A 16,554-nucleotide genomic window follows, 5' to 3' on the forward strand; every position below is an offset into this window, starting at 1 on the left:
AAGTTAATAAATAACCATGCCTGTTATATCTGATATTATGTCTAGGCTCAGAAACCTAGAAGTGAAATCATTTCATGATTTCAGTGAAAACGATTCACAAGAGAGAAAGCAGCACTCTTCCGGTTACCATTTGAAGACTCTTTCCAGTGATTCACTTGTGTCTATAAGGAAACTCTCCAAGAAACCACAATTATCTCTGGTTTCATGGTAGATGTTTGGGGCTACTAGCTAACTGGTCCCCTATTCTTATCATATCACTTTTGGGAAACTCACCTGTGGCTCTCACTGTCTCCACTACCATGCTTCCACCACTTAGGTTATGCCCCCAAATGCTTAGTTTTGTTTCTTTTTGTGTCAGCTTACTTTGGCTTATTTGGATTTTTATCTTATAAACTTTTATCATACATGATATTCATATGATTTCCTTCCCATTTAAATATTAATATATGGGAGTAGAAGGGGGTCTTTCCAGAGGTAGAAGAGACCTTTACCCAGGCCTTTCAGGCTCTTGACAACATCACAGAAAAAAACTTAATAGCATAACAGGTTTCAGCAAGAAGAGGAAGAACTTTATTAGAAAATCAGAGGTGAAAGTATGCATTCCCAGAGAAGGATATGGGCAATCTCAAGAGCAAGATACATAGCCAGAGCTTAAGGTAGGGTTTGTTTTTATTAGGGTAAAAAATTAGGTAGAATATGTATGACCCAATGGTGCTGGATTTCCCTCACGGCTGGGGAATACTGAGCAAGATCGTGTTTCCCCATTAGGGTTCTGGTCTGGTATGTAGGTTTCAGCTGATGGCCGTGTCTCCTGGTCACTCAGGTGATCAGTCAAACCTTAGCCCCAACCCTCATGAGATTAATAGAATATTTTTTATTGAGGTCATGTTCCTGTTTCACTATATTTCAGAAAGGTTTGGGGAACTGAGACATTACAAATTAATTTATAGGATGTTGAATAGGCTCATACATTTTGACCCTTTCTATTCTTAGATCCCTTTTGTCCTGTTCATGAAACATTCACAAATTGCCCATTCCACATTTCAACAGGAATGTTTCTCCTCTAGATATTCAGTTTTCTGTCTGTATTCTTAAACTCATATCTCAAAAGGGCATTATAGTTGACAAAATCTTCATCTGCTAATTCATTTGCAATCATAGGCACAGTCCCTAGTCTGTGACAAACATTTGTTAAAGTTGATTTTTCATTTATTAACTTCATAATAAACTCTTAGTAACTGTCTTCTTTCAGAAAGCTGTGGATTCTAAGCCTCTTTAAGCTGCATTAAACACAGAGTTCAAAAACTATTCTTGCCTCCTCTTTTTAAAATACTAAATAAGTATCATTACAGCATAAATGTATCATTTTAAATTTTTAGTAGCACATTATAGTTATATATAATAATGGGGTTAGTTTTGACATAATCATACGTACATGGAATATACATTGCTCCACTGCAGTCCCCAGTACTTCCTCTTTATGTCCTCTCCTCCCTCCCCTGATCCTCTTCTCTACTCTACTGATCTTCCTTCTATTTATTTACATTTTTTAAAAAATTAGTGCTTTATAGACATACATAGAGGTGAAATTCACTGTGGTATAGTCATATGTATACATAGCATAGTTCAGTCAGTTTTGTTCTGCTGCATTCCTCCCTTTTGCCATCCCTCTCTCCCTCCCTGTCAGTCCCTTTCCTCAGCTTGCTCTACTGCTCTCCCTTTACATGGGATGCCACCCTACTTTTTAAAAAAAGGTATCTTAGTCATAATATTTCAATACAGGTATAATACTGGGAAGATTAAAAATCCTAACTTCAATATTTGCAAGAAGTTTAGGAATGTAGTATTTACTGCAGTTTTGCAGATAATAGTGCTTTACAATTTTCTCATAGCCCAACAGTCTATAAAATAAAAAGTTTAAGCCATGGATACAAAGTGGCTGTTGAACCACTTAGAAAATTTCTCTCTGGTTGTCTGTTTTCTTTTCTTCTGTTCTTTTCTTCTAATAATGCAGAAATAAAATATGCCTTTCAAACTTCCTGGATTAGGGTTTTTTTCAGTCACTGCCCATTTTGCTTGAGGTAAGCATTATCACATGCAAGGATAGTTTGGTTAGAATCTGTAATAGCTTTAACACTCTCTTGTTGGGCATTATGAATGGTTTTAGGAATGTGATTCTAGTATTTGGTTATTTTTCCAGCCAAACAAATTTGTTCATTGCCAAGGCTTATGTTTAATCGGACATTTTTCAATTTAGTTCAAAGCTTCTTCATAATGTCCATTAGCTTTTCAACTAGGGGATTTTCAGATGCTTTACACCACTAATGTTCACCTAGGGACAGTTTTACATCCAACACCTCACTGCCAGGCCCCACCAGGAGACATGTGAGAAATTACCTGAATCAAAATGTCAGTGGTGCTGGGATGGTGGCACATACCTATAATCCCAGCGGCTCAGGAGGAAAAGGAAAGAGGACCACAAGTCTCAGCAGCTGCCTGAACTGATGAGAGGAGCTGGGTTCAAAAGAGCTGGCTGCTACACTAAACTAAGAAAACAGCAAGGAAACTACGAAACACACGAATGTGAGTTTCTAAGAAGGAGGGTTCTTCGATCTTAAGGATCAGCTCCCATCTGGACAGCACTGGAAAGAGAGCAAGAGAGACAGCACACCCTGAACCTATCTATTTATTAGGGAAAAAACATTCAATAGAGTATTCCACCCAAATAAGACAAGAGATAGTAGGGTTTCAAAAGGTGGAGTCTTGCTTTGTGATGTCTTGGGTCAGTAGATTATCTGATTGACATCTTGGCAAGTCACATCCATCTCAGGTACTGTGGGAGAAAAAAGGCACATTTACTGTGCACAGCCCAATCAGTGCAATGCCAGACCAGTCCCCTCATATTGCTCAAATGCCCATAACTCACACACACAGCTCAAGGATGGCAAGATACACACAAGTTCAAAGCCAGCATCAGCAAAAGAGGATGCTAAGCAACTCAGTGAGACCCTGTCTCTAAATAAAGTACAAAACAGTGTTGGGGATGTGGCTCAGGGTCGAGTGTCCTTGAGTTCAATCTCGGGTAAAACTGCACCCCCCACCCCCCTCCAAAAAATATAAATGGTGTTAAGGTCGAAAACATTAGTTTACATTGTGCTATTTCTAAGAATTCTGTTTATGTGACACTTAAGCATTCCTCTTCCAATTCAGTTCTTTGTGGTTTGTTTTAGCTTGTTTCATTACAAAGCAAACAAACAAAAGCTTCACAGTTGCATCAATTCACCACTTTCTTCTTGAATCCATTTGGTCAATACAAGTTCAAGATCTTTATTTTTTCATTTTTTCTTTATACAATGTTTTTCAATATTTCATCAGTTCTTTGTCCTCCTGATCTCTGTTAACTTTCAGCAACTCTCCTTTATAAGGCATAAATACTGATGACTGCTACAAATATTTTTCAGTAAAATTCACCAAAATTAACCAGTTAATCCATATTCTGTACTATAAATGATATCAGATTATTGCATTCATTTGTCTTACTTTTAACTACAGTTTTAAAATGTTTTCTGAATTCAATTAAATATAAAAAACCAAAAAATTATATATACATTTGTATGTATACATATGTACATACATACTACATTTGTGTTTCTATGTATTGAAACTACAGAAGTACATGTGATTGATTGACTCTTAAAGCTCTGAGACACATCTTTACCTTTACTTCATCAAGTCAGATTTGAAAAGTGAATTTTGCATCACATTAAAAAAAATCTTGTTTTCTGAGCTCCCTGCATCTGGAAATTCAGAAAAAAGATTGTGGACCTGTATTAGAGTCTGATTTTAGTCTCCTTAAGCCTCTTTAGTGTTTTTGCCTTTGCTTAGCATAAATCTAAAATCCTGACATCCACTATAGGCTCTTAAGTGTGCAGTTCCCCATGATTTCTCCAGTCTGTCTTCTACCTTCCTGGTCTCCCTCTATGTGCTTCGGTGCCTTGTGTCTTCCAGTTTCCTGAAGCTCATCTGTTCTTTCAAGCTTTCTCACATGATTATTACCTTTACCTGACAGGTACTTTCCCTTTTCCCCAGAACATACACATATGCCACATTCTTCATCTGGTTCAAATCACATCTATTTTTTTTTTACTTGAAAAGAATTTCTTTTCCAGAACCCTATTGTCATTTAGATCTTTTTGCTAATCTCTGATAAAAGAAATTTATAATTTTCTTCTGACATTTCTAATATCTGAAAAGCTGCTGCTGAATTAATCTCCAGGGGTGGAGGGGCTTTGTCTGTTTTTCTGTCTTTGGAGTCCCAGGTGCAGCAGACCATCTGGGTTTATAAAATGTCAGAGATTTTATTTCATAAAGAGAGGGTAAAAAGCTATGGGCATGAGAGATGGAAACAGAGTGTCTTTAGGTCGATGCCCAGCACCAAGGAGAGGCATTATAGATGGCATGGGATTCGAGGTATGACTCCACCACTTCTGGTTCTCTGTTTCAGATGGAAGATGAACCCCTGGGTGCTGATACTTGGGAGTGGGGGACAGGTGCGAGTCAATTAGGGGTCTCCTGGTGCCCTCAACCATCTTCCTCCCCACCCAGCACATTGCTTTTGCCTTTAATGTCAGTGTCCTCCCAGCAAGTCCTCAGACTGATTTTTCCTATCCTCACAGCACGATTCCTGCAGCAGATGAAAGCTGAGTGTCATTTTTTCAATGGGACAGAGCGGGTGTGGCATGTGACCAGATACATCTTTAACCAGGAGGAAATCCTGCGCTTTGACAGCGATGTGGGGGAATTCCGGGCAGTTAGCGAGCTGGGGCAGCCCATAGCTGAGTACTTGAACAGCCAGAAGGACATCTTGGACAATTACCGCGCCGCTGTGGACAGGTGCAGAAACAACTACGCACTTGTTAGCCTACTGTCAAAGCGGAGAGGTGAGTGATGGGCTGGATCCACCAGGCAGGTGGAGGAAGGGTGTGTGGGGAGAGAGGGTCGGAGACCTCTGAAGCACCTTTGGTCTTTCTGAGGTTTCCATTAGGTCAAAACTTCCTATTTTTGACTTGTTTGTTTATTAGCACAAATATTTTTACATAATTGAAATGATTATGAAATAGGCTTTCAGGTTATAATTTGGTTCCTTAACATATTGATGTTAACTATTTTTATGTAATGCTAATAGCACTTAAGTAGTGACAGTTTTCTTTGTATAATAGAGCAATTTACCTCTCATTCTCCATTAGATTTTTCCATATTGCCAAATACTTAGTTTAAAATGTATACCTTCATATTTTTAATTTCAATTTTTTAATTTCTAAATTTTTGGACATTTTTCACATTTATTGGCCCATTGTTGTCTGCTCTGATAATTATCTAATGTTTATTACCTCTGGGGTCCTATTGTTTTTCTCAGTGTTTGATGGGGTCTGTATGCAAGAAGATTATCAACATTTCATTGATATTTGCTTTAGCATTTGTTTCAATTTCTGGCTTTATATTTTGATTCTTTTTATTGTTTTCTATGCTAATAATTTAAACATTTTTATTTAATGAATTTTTCTGCACCAATGTTATTATTAGCCAACCATTCTTAAATCTATCATTTTGTTGTATTGAGAAATATTTCCACAAGGTTTCTTCTTTTATAAAAATGCATGATTGAGATTGGTTATGTCAGGGATTATCTTAGGCACTTAACACATGTTAATGTCTAGGCCCCAAGCATCAGCTAGAAAGAGAGATTATAAATAATCTAATCACATGCCATCTATACTGCCTCTCCTTGGTGCTGGGCATCCACCCAAAAGACACTCTGTTCCCACATATAATAAAATAATAACAATTCTAATAGTAGGTGTGCTTGATTTGCAAAAGAGAGAAGTTCATCCTCAGAGTGTCAATATGTCAATTTTAAAAGGAATGACTTTCCCTGCTGTTTTTCCTCTCCTTGGGACTCAAGAGAATCACTTTTGTCTGTCCCTGCTTCTCAGGGTGGAGCCCTCTCTGAGGTATTTTAAGAGGTGAGTCCATCAAGGTAGCATGGATAGGCTCCATCCAAATACCTTTGTCATATTTTTTTCAAAGTAAACAAGGATAATAAACACCTAATATATTGAAGGTATTTTACATATTTTAGATACATTAATGCTTAAAGTGTCAATATCCTCTTTTAAGGGGAGAACTGAGGCACAAGGAAATGTACCCCCGCAAAAAATGAACCAGTAAGAGGCAAAATCCAACCCAGGTGTGGTGGTATACGCTTGTAATCCCAGAAGCTCGGGAGGCTGAGGCAGGAGGATTGTGAGCTCAAAGCCAGCCTTAGCAGTTTAGTAAAGACCTGAGCAACTTAGTGAGACCCTGTCTCTAAATAAAATATAAAAGGGGGTGGGGGTCTGGGGATGTGGCTCAGTGGTTAAGTGTCCCTGGGTTCAATCCCTGGTACAAAAAAAAAAAAAAAGACAAAATCTGGATTTAAACCCAAGCAGTTCAGAAATCACACTTTTAATTAATGCCCTATATATCTGGTAAACATTTAATTCAATAATGAATATTTTTTCAAGCTATGACAAAACTATGCATATTTTCCCCAAATCTCTCAAACTAATGGGATCTTGCTATAAGGATTAAATTCAAGGCACATGGGCTGGGGATGTGGCTCAAGCGGTAGCGCGCTCGCCTGGCATGCGTGCGGCCCGGGTTCGATCCTCAGCACCACATACAAACAAAGATGTTGTGTCCACCGAAAACTAAAAAATAAAAAATATTAAAATTCTCTCTCTCTCTCTCTCTCTCTCTCTCTCTCTCTCTTAAAAAAAAAATTCAAGGCACATGACACTGTTAGGCCCATGGAGACCTGCCATACTTGAGCCTGGAGTTGAAGGGAGACAGAAAGGCAGCCAACCAAGGAGAATGACTCTGCTTTCCTGACATATTCTCTCCACATTTTCTCCCTCAGTTAAGCCGAAGGTGACTGTGTATCCCACAAAGACGCTGCCCCTACAGCACCATAATCTCCTGGTCTGCGCAGTGAGTGGCTTCTATCCAGGCCACATTGAAGTCAGGTGGTTCCGGAATGGCCAGGAGGAGCAGGCTGGGATCGTGTCCACAGGCCTGATCCAGAATGGAGACTGGACCTTTCAGATCCTGGTGATGCTGGAAACAATTCCTCAGAGTGGAGAGGTCTACACTTGCCAGGTGGAGCACCCAAGCCTGACGAACCCTGTCACAGTGGAATGGAGTGAGTGAGAAGCCTCCTGAACTTATAAATCCTTACCCACCAAGAATGCGACTTGGCTAACCTCTGAGTATAAGGTTTCTCTTCTCCCTCTACCATAATTTCATTTGCTGCATGTTCTCCTTTCTGGTAACATAGGTCATGGGGAGTAGTCCTGTGATAGTTTCTACAAACACATATATGCCCTAACGAAACCATTATGCCCAGTAGTTCAAAGAGATGTTGTAAGTATTTTGAACCTTTCCATAATATCATAGATTATTGTCACTCTGTGGATTCAGCTTGACATGACCATAGCCATCTTGAATGGTACCACCATGATAGCCCCAGAGTAATCCTAGTTGGTTTTTCCTGCATAATTTTCTAGCAAACTATAAATAGACAAACCATTAGAGTGGTAGGTGCAGGTTTACAACCAGACACTGGAACCAGAAATATGCCCTTTCTCTTTGATATTAACTGTAGATAAACCAGGTGCATTCCAGCTTCAATGAAATTACTTTCACCCTGAGCATTATGGACACCCTCCTTCTGATACAAATCATAAGATCTACTTGACACTGCTTCTGCTACGAGATTGTGCTCTGTGAAATTCTAGTCTGTCTTCTTTTCCTTCTATCTCTTGGCACCATGGGGCCAGTTATCTTACCTAGACCATGTTGTTCATTTATCATCTAGTTCAATGCTTGGACCCACGATATTGAAGGAAGCCACAAGGACTTAGATGTTCCCCAATAGTAAGCATTTGAAAAAGCAAAGATTTGGTAGACCAGGTGCATGCTCTGTATTATCATGCCAATACAGTTAGATGTCACAGTATGGAAGATGGCATAAGTTGGGCCCTCTGGTCAACAAAGACAAAAGATACCTCTAGGTTTTTGGTCACAGCTCTAGAAGGAAGCTGAAACTAGACACACTCCTGTAGAATAGAGTTTCTACAATGCTCTATTGTCGGGAGCTGCCACTAGGAACTGAGCGCCCCATAGGCCGCATGTGTGTGAACTATGAGCACTGAATGCACGGAGTGGACTGAACAGACGTTGCCCCTCTGTTTGGGCAGGCAATGTGTGTGTCCTTTTCCCTTGCTCTATGATCCCCACACAGCACATGAAATGGGTGTGGCTTTCCTAGATGTCAGTCAATCTGCTGACAGCAAGATATCACTAAGCTAGACTCAGCCCCTGAAACCTGACTCCTTTGTCCTTTTGAGGATAGAATGTTCCATGGAACCTCCTCTTTTGTGTCCCCAATATAAGAATAAAGAATTACAGTGGCTTTCTCTCTCTTTTTCCATGGACCTCAAAGATTGGAGAGCTGTCTCAGATTTTGAAAAGTTACTTTTGTGTGTTTACATGCTTTCTTTGCCATTTTAAGTTATTAGAATAGTCAGATTTGTGAACCCAGCATAAATCGCTAACTAGGATAGATGGTGATACCCTATTATAGTTGGAGTCACTGATCAAGACTTTACTGGTTGGGCTGGGACTGTGGCTCAGTAATAGAGCACTTGTCTAGCATGTGTGGAACATTGGGTTTGATCCTCAGCACCACATAAAAATAAATAGACAAAATAAAGATATTATATTCATCTACAACTAAAAAAAATATTTAAAATTTAAGAAAAGACTTTATTGGTCACAATGAACTGGTCCACCAAAAAAAAAAAAAAAAAAAGTAGGCAGATGGCCTATTTCATCTCTAGAAGGTAGCTGAGACTATTTCACCAGCCTCAATCTACTATAATGCAGGCCCTTACTCTAAAACAGTGGCATGCATATTTATAACAATGTTGTGACCTTTTCAACAACTTATAGTGGAAAATGTTGGGCCCCTTTACCTATGAAATTGCTTCATCACCTGCCTTTTAGAAAACATGGTGACAGAAGCATAAAGGTAGTCCAGTGCCTATGATCTCATAAGTACAAGACGGAGTGACCCTTATATCTGAAAATTATTGGTATACTTGGAGCAGCCAATGGATAACATGAGTACAAAAGGTACCTATAGGTTTTTGGTCATAGGTAACTATCCCTTTTGATCTTGGACTCTAGACCTCCACAGGTCATGGCTTATGCCCTTAGTGGGCTAAAGGAAATACCTCAGGCCACTCCCAGTCTGACATGCCATCTCACTATTAGTTTCAGGAATCACTTACAGACCCCCATCCAGTTAGCCAACTGTGTGTGCTCTGCTCCACTACACCAGCCATCAGCTGCCACTGCTGTGTTATCTAAGAGATATGATGCCAACGGTATTGTCTTGTTGGATGACACATATTTAGCTTTATAAGCCCCTATTAAGCATCTATTTTTCCATCCAAAGCTGAAATTGAAGTCTTTTTCTGTTTTCCCTGGAAGCTATGCAGTTATCAAGACAAAACATTGTGTGTACATCTCTCGTATCACATACCTCATGTCATACATTGTTCAATCCGAGGGCTGCAAAGGCCCCACACATACTGTTTACCAATTCCAGAGAAAGAAATTTGGAGAACTCATCAGAGAGGTTTTGGACATTTTATTAATTACTCATTCCTTGGAGATGGGGGTCTAGGATTCAATGGAGAGACATGCCATGCCTACAAGCAGAGGAATATATACATGACAGATTGCATGCCACTCACAGAAGGATTTTTTCAGATGTTTTATGAGTACAATCCTCTTCAACCAGGATCACTCTATTTAGATTTTCTCCTACAGGTTGGAGAAAAAGGAAGTGGCCAGCTCCCCCACCTCGCTTTCCATTTTTCTCATTATCACATTCTTTTAGAGTCCTTATCTAACTGCAAGATTTCCTAAGCATTGATTAGCACTTAACCCAACACATACCAAACAATTTTATCCTCTCCCTTCTATAGAAGACATATTAAATTGCTGGTTTGGTTTCAGGGACTCCTGGTGAAAAAAAAATGAGTGTTATTATTATTTGCATAATCCTCTCCCCAAATGCTTCTGTTATTGCTGTGGATTCTTCTTATAAGTCAGACAAGTGGTTTCAAAGTGTGCTGACTACACAAAATTAAACCCCTCACAGATTAGGACATGTCTCAAGAAGAGAGTGTGTGAGAGATTGTAAGAGCTGGTTATAAGAGGTGGAAGTGTAGACTTAGCTGGGCATGACTGCAGCCATCTTGAATAAACTGTCATGATCACCCAAAGTAGCACTAGATGGCTTTTCCTGCTTCATTTCCCAGCAAACAATGAATAAATAACAACTGCTAGAATGGTATATGGAGCTTTATAACTGGTCCCTGGTGATGAGAATGTTCCTAATATTACCTTAAAACAAACCAAGTATTCTGGCTTGAATGAAGTCACTTCTGTCTTAACTTAGATATATGCCCCTCCTTCTTCCTCAAACTGTGGGATCCACCTGGTCTTGCTGCTGCCAAGGACCACACTTTCATCATTATGTCTCACAATAAATTGCACTCTGTGAGATCCTATATCTGTTTCTTTGATCTCATGGCACCTTGGATTTCATTTTCATACAATGGGACCAGGTTGTTTCAAAACAGTCACTTTCTTATCCTGACTCCAGACCCTGACTCTGGACTGGGTTCATGTTTCTGGTGCCCCTGCTTTGAGTTTTTCATTGAGATCTTAGAAGTGAAGAAATGCAGGGGCCTTGCTGACATCCAGAAGAACCAATATCAGGTTTTCTTTTCATTATCTCTGTCAAACTAGACTAGCTATGTAACCTCCGTGGGTCCCAGACTCTTCTACATCAGGCAATATTTTAAGGTGATGACATTTTAATGAATTCAATGCATGAATTTTGTAGCTGTTCAATGTGATTTTTAAATCTGTATTTCCAAGAATGTAGTCAAGCCTTCTTCCTCTAGTCTCAAAACTCTGTCTCTCATGGTCTCTGAGAGATATATTAGGGGCAAAAATCACTAAACCTGGCTTCTTCTCTCAGGGCCACAGTCTGAGTCTGCATGGAACAAGATGCTGAGTGGAGTTGGGATCTTTGCTCTGGGTCTGCTCTTCCTTGGGGTGGGGATGTTCATCTACTACAGGAATTAGGAAGGTAAGGAACCAGTTTGTAGCTGAGACTTTCTATAGACTTTTCTGGGGTAAGAAATAGGGCTTTGCTGGGGTTAGTCCTCAGGATACCTTGTATAAAGTTTTTTCTTTCCCCAGGTGACTTCACATTTCCTAGAAAACTGTAAATCAACAGTCTATAGTAACTATATCAAAACCTAAGGGGTTGTGGCTTATAGAGATAAAAGAAAGTTTAACAACTAGAGATACTGGGTCAACAACCTGGGGAAAATGAAGGAAGAGTTGCTAAATATTCTATTTGTGTGACAAGAGTTTTCTAGTCACACACTCTCAGTTTGTTCTCCACCCTCTGCCCTGGCTGGTTTGGGTTGTGGTGTTGAGAAATCTCAGATGGCATATCTAAGACTCAGGATATTGAGGCTGGGGGAAGATTTGCCTCCATATCTTTAAGGATCTATCTTCCTAGGATTCCAAAAAATTCAGCCAACAGGTAATGTCCTTTAATCCTCTCTTAGAGACAGATTTGTTTTCCCTACAACAGAAGGTAGAGGTGATCAGACCTGAGACAGAAATAAGGGGAAAGGCTTTGAGTCCAAATTTCTGATCAGGCAGTATGCTCTAAATCTTCTTTCCACATAATAAAAGGTCTATGCAAGTAGCATTGGATTAGGAGACTTAAGAATTTTTTTTCTCTTTGTACTACAATGCTATCATGAGAGGGGAAAGGAAGCCATTTGCAAAATCAGGACTGAAATACCACTGTCCTCTGCCTTCTGCAGGATTCCTGAGCTGAATAGAAGGTGACAACACTGACGGAACCTCTCCAAGTCATAAAAAGGCTTCCTGCTTGGCTCTCCTTCTTCCACATAAACAGTGCATTCTCAGGACTTGGTTCTCTGTAGTTCAGTGACCCTGCAGAACATGTCCTTCTTGCTGCTTCCTGAGCCCCTGCCCCTGATCTGGAAGCTCCAGTACAGCCCCAGGGGGACCTTCTCTCCATTTTCTTCTGGACCCTGAATATTCAACCCTGACTGCCTCCAGAGGGTCTGAACTCACTTTGTGCCACATTATTTTATTCCATTTTCCTCAAATAAACATGGAGTGAAAAATCATCTGCTTCAGAGTTTTAAGGAAAAGAAAGGAAAGAGAAATGAAGGACTGCATCACAGTATAACAGTTCCTTTCACTTACATATAAGTGCATGAGATATTCCACTTGTTAAATAGGTGGAGTTATCCTTTCCCTGCATACAGATATATCAAACAGGATGCACTACACCATGGGGCAAATGATTTTTACTTGTCAATTTAAAAATTGGTTCAGAACTTTAAAAGACAATACCCAAAAGTACAGACTATAACAAATAAAGCAAACTTGATGAAAAGTACTTAATAGAGAACAAGCTAGAAAAATAAATCAAAACTTTTTTGGGGTGACGGTGCTTGCCTAAAACATTGTGTAACTTTCAAATCAATCTATGTATCAAAATCCACAGACTCTATTAATATACTATTATGAAGCAGTTTCTGGGAAAGGCACTTAAATTGGATGAGAAGATGGAGGGTTCTGCTCTTGTGTTCCATCTGAAGAGTCATTTTCCAATATAAGTCAAATCAAAGAGCAAATAATCAGTTCCAAAGTTTATCTCAAAGTAATAACCATTTGGACACGATTTCTCCACTGTTAGATACCACTTTTATTTTATTTTTATGCCTGTTAAAATTATTAAAATGTATATATTTATAAAAAATTATATTTTAAGTCATATTATGAATTATTTGTATAAAGCAGATTCTCCTATAGGAATTTGATGAGTAGATATTGGTTGATATCTGTTCTCTTAGATCCCAGGGTTGCAACCTTACTCTGGTTTTGTTCCCACTGATGAACAAATGACTTGTCTCATTTTATTTTAGATCCACAGTGTGAAATTAATTGAAAGGTAGAACTAAAATCTATGGCTCACTTATTTCAGTGAAGGTGTTTTCTGGTAAGAATAGCAGGAAATCCAATCTAATTAGTTCTGTTTTTTCATAACTTGCTGTGATACACAGCAGGGGGATCCAAGGTGGGACATCTCCAGGGCTGCTTGAGTCAATGGGCCAGTGGCCTCTCAGATGATCCTCATCATTCACAACATGCTGAGATGGTAGGGCACCTCCTGCACCTTTAGCTTTCATGTTCTCTCACAACAGCTTCTAAAGGCAGGAAAAGGAAACTTCTTCTTCTTGTGTGTTTTTGTAAGGCCTAAGTAAACAACTTCCAGAGTTCCCAGAGGACCACAGATTACAGTCATGGGCTCAGTAAACTATGATTCAGCTTTTGTGGAGTGGACCTGTTGCATGTGTGAAGAAAAAGAGCAAAATCTTGCCTGTGTTGAAGGAAAGAAATGATGGATGGAGTAGGAGAGAATGATTTGGGGTAGGGAAAGGTAGTTCCAGACACCATTAGGTTGTTAATGATTTAAGTTAATTCCTCATGAAGGCCTATAGATTCTTAATAAGCATCCTCGATTCAAGGTTTTGAGTATTTAAAAAAATATTAAATATTAAATTCCTCCCTTTAATTACAAGAAAACGAAAAGCAAAAAGATTGCCTTTTTTAACTTAATACTCTGAAATGTGGGGGTTTTTTTTGAGGAAGTTATATTCTCAAGGTTTATGTTTTAAAATAGGCATAATAAGGAATGAAAAGCTATTGGATGTTAATACATTTCATACACCTATACGTTTTTTGTTCCTGAGACCAGAATCAAAACCCTGATCATGTATTAAGATACATGGGTGGTTTCAATTTGTTGACAAAATGTATTAAAAACACATTCATTTCAAGAAAATAGATCTTCGATGAATAAAACTTGAAAATATAAAGAAAGTATAAAATTAATAGTGCATTTGTTATTATTTCTATTACTATCATCACCATTATTATAATTACATTTAATAACAAAGAGGCTTTCTAAAATTTATACTTTGCTGGAGTGTTAATGTTGCAACTACTTTGGAAAATAGTCACTTTCTTAAAGAGTTAAATACATATTTGTAATATGACCCAGCAACTTTATTCCTTGAAATCTACCTAAGCAAAATCAAAATGTGTCCACACCAAGATATGTGTATACATGTTCAGAGCAGTATTAGCCACAATAGCCCCATGCTGGAAACAATCCAAATATCCATCAACTAGTAAATGGTTAAATAAAATACACTGCACCCATACAATGCAATACCATTTGACAATGAAAGGAAACAAAATGATGATATATGCAACAAAACTGATGGATTTTAAAAGCATTGTACCAACTGGAATAAACAACACAAGAGTTTATTATTCCATTCACATGAAATACAAAAGACAAATATGATCAGTGGGTACAGGCTTAGAATAGGGGGTAGGGATTATAAATAAGCAGGAAAACTTTTGTAGAGATAGATACATTATAAGACTGAGTTGTGATAGTTGCACAAATTATTGATTTACTAGAGTCATTTAATTTAGCCTGTACAATGAATAGATTTTGTGATGTGTAAATTTTATCTACTAAAACTTTTAAGATATTTGTAAAGTGAATCTTCCTAAGCAAAACAGAAAACCCAGAAGATAAAAAGAAAATATTTTGAATAAAATTATAAATTTCTTTGAATTTAAAAAATAACAAAAGAAAGAAAAAGATAAAAAAGAAAGCTATGATCTCAGGAAAAACTTTGAGGAACACAATTCAGACAATGGGCTAACATTCTTACTATATAAAATTGTCAACAAACCAACAAATCAATGAACAAAAATTCAATAATAAATTGGACAAAGGATACATGACTGTGTACAGAAGAGAATATATGAATATCAACTAAACATAAAATATTTAAACTCACCAATAATTACGAATAAATGCAAATTCACATAATGATATGATGAGCTATTTCTCCTCCCAAATTGGCAAATATAATAGCTTGTTTTTGAATCAAGAACTTAGAAGATCTTATGGAGAGGGATTATCCATAATATATATACTATTAATATCTACATAATAATCTATATAATATCTATACTATTAACAGTAGTGTGAATGGGCAGCAGCTGGATAGTATCTACTAGCTTTTAAAATGCAAATGTTAAATCCATTTCTTGTAATCTATCTTAAAGAATGAATCTTACATGAGCCCAAGCATACTTTAAATTGGCTATTAATTCTACTAGGACTGAAAAAAAATAAAAAGATCTTGCAAATTCTGAAAGAAAAAATGACAAATTTGTCATGCTTATAAAAATTCTATATTACAAAGTATGTGAGGTGACAATATACTACAAGATGACATTTAGATATTATGCATGGCAATATGAGCATGAATTGACATGCCCAACTGGGTGGTTTGGATAATTCAGTATTTTTACTCTAGGAGTTTACAGTCTAAATTATCATATTTTTAGCCAAGATGGCAGATAAAAGATGTAAGAAGAAAAAAATTCTGACTTTTTAGATAGATGACAGATATATTATGGTATAGTCATTTTGGGGGATAATGCATGGGCTTTAAATGAATGCACTAGGACTATAGTTTGTAACAAGGATTAGAACAAAAAAAAATTACAAACTATAGTTCCAATTGGCACATGGAACAAGGCAAAGGCCATCTTTGTTACTGTAACAACAACATGTAAAATAAACTAAAAGAATCAACTGGAAAAATGTTATTTTTAGGTACTCCAAAGAGCTATAGATGCAAAGAGTTTTTAAAACCTAGAGAGAGAGAAGTTCTGCTTAATTGAGCTGGGGACAAGTGTCCACTCTGATCCTTTGGGTCATCTCTAAATCTTAACATGAGTGGGAAAAGAGACCTACCACAGAAGGGGAGACTGTGACAGGGCAGAGAAACTAGAAAACTCTTAAATGTCCCAGGGGGTTTGGGTGATAGATTGAAATCTATAGCGTTTTCCAAATATAACATGTGTCTACTTTTTCCTGCTGGTAAAGTCCCTTTTCACAACATTTGCTGAGTTCATGGTGGGGGTGTAGGAACTTTGGAGGTAGACAGAAGGCAGAAAAACATCTTTATAGTTTTGTACAAACAAAAAATCACTAAGAAAGTCAAGATATAATACTATATATATATATATATATATATATATATATATATATATATTTCTTAACATTGTAATAATAATACATTTAACATAGAATCTCTACTGTGGCCATAAAACTAGTCTTGATTAATTTAAAAAATTAAAGTGATACAGTATATATTCTTTGACCACAATTTTATCAAATTACAAATTAATAAGACTGATAAAATTCCAAGTATCTTTGGAAAT

General features: G+C 37.6%; 1 protein-coding gene across 1 annotated transcript in view; it reads left to right on the plus strand.

Annotated features, from left to right (window-relative positions):
- Positions 1 to 11,265, plus strand: part of LOC113177040 (HLA class II histocompatibility antigen, DRB1 beta chain-like) — a 32,254-nt gene extending 20,989 nt beyond the window's left edge. The window contains exons 2-4 of the mRNA XM_026381575.2: positions 4,677 to 4,940; positions 6,959 to 7,240; positions 11,159 to 11,265. Of these exons, the coding sequence (XP_026237360.2) occupies positions 4,677 to 4,940; positions 6,959 to 7,240; positions 11,159 to 11,265 (653 nt within the window). The remainder of the gene's footprint in view (positions 1 to 4,676; positions 4,941 to 6,958; positions 7,241 to 11,158) is intronic.
- The last annotated feature ends 5,289 nt before the right edge of the window (positions 11,266 to 16,554 follow it).

The sequence above is a fragment of the Urocitellus parryii genome, chromosome 8 (genome assembly GCF_045843805.1).
Source record: "Urocitellus parryii isolate mUroPar1 chromosome 8, mUroPar1.hap1, whole genome shotgun sequence".
In the NCBI taxonomy this organism is placed as follows: Eukaryota; Metazoa; Chordata; class Mammalia; order Rodentia; family Sciuridae; genus Urocitellus; species Urocitellus parryii.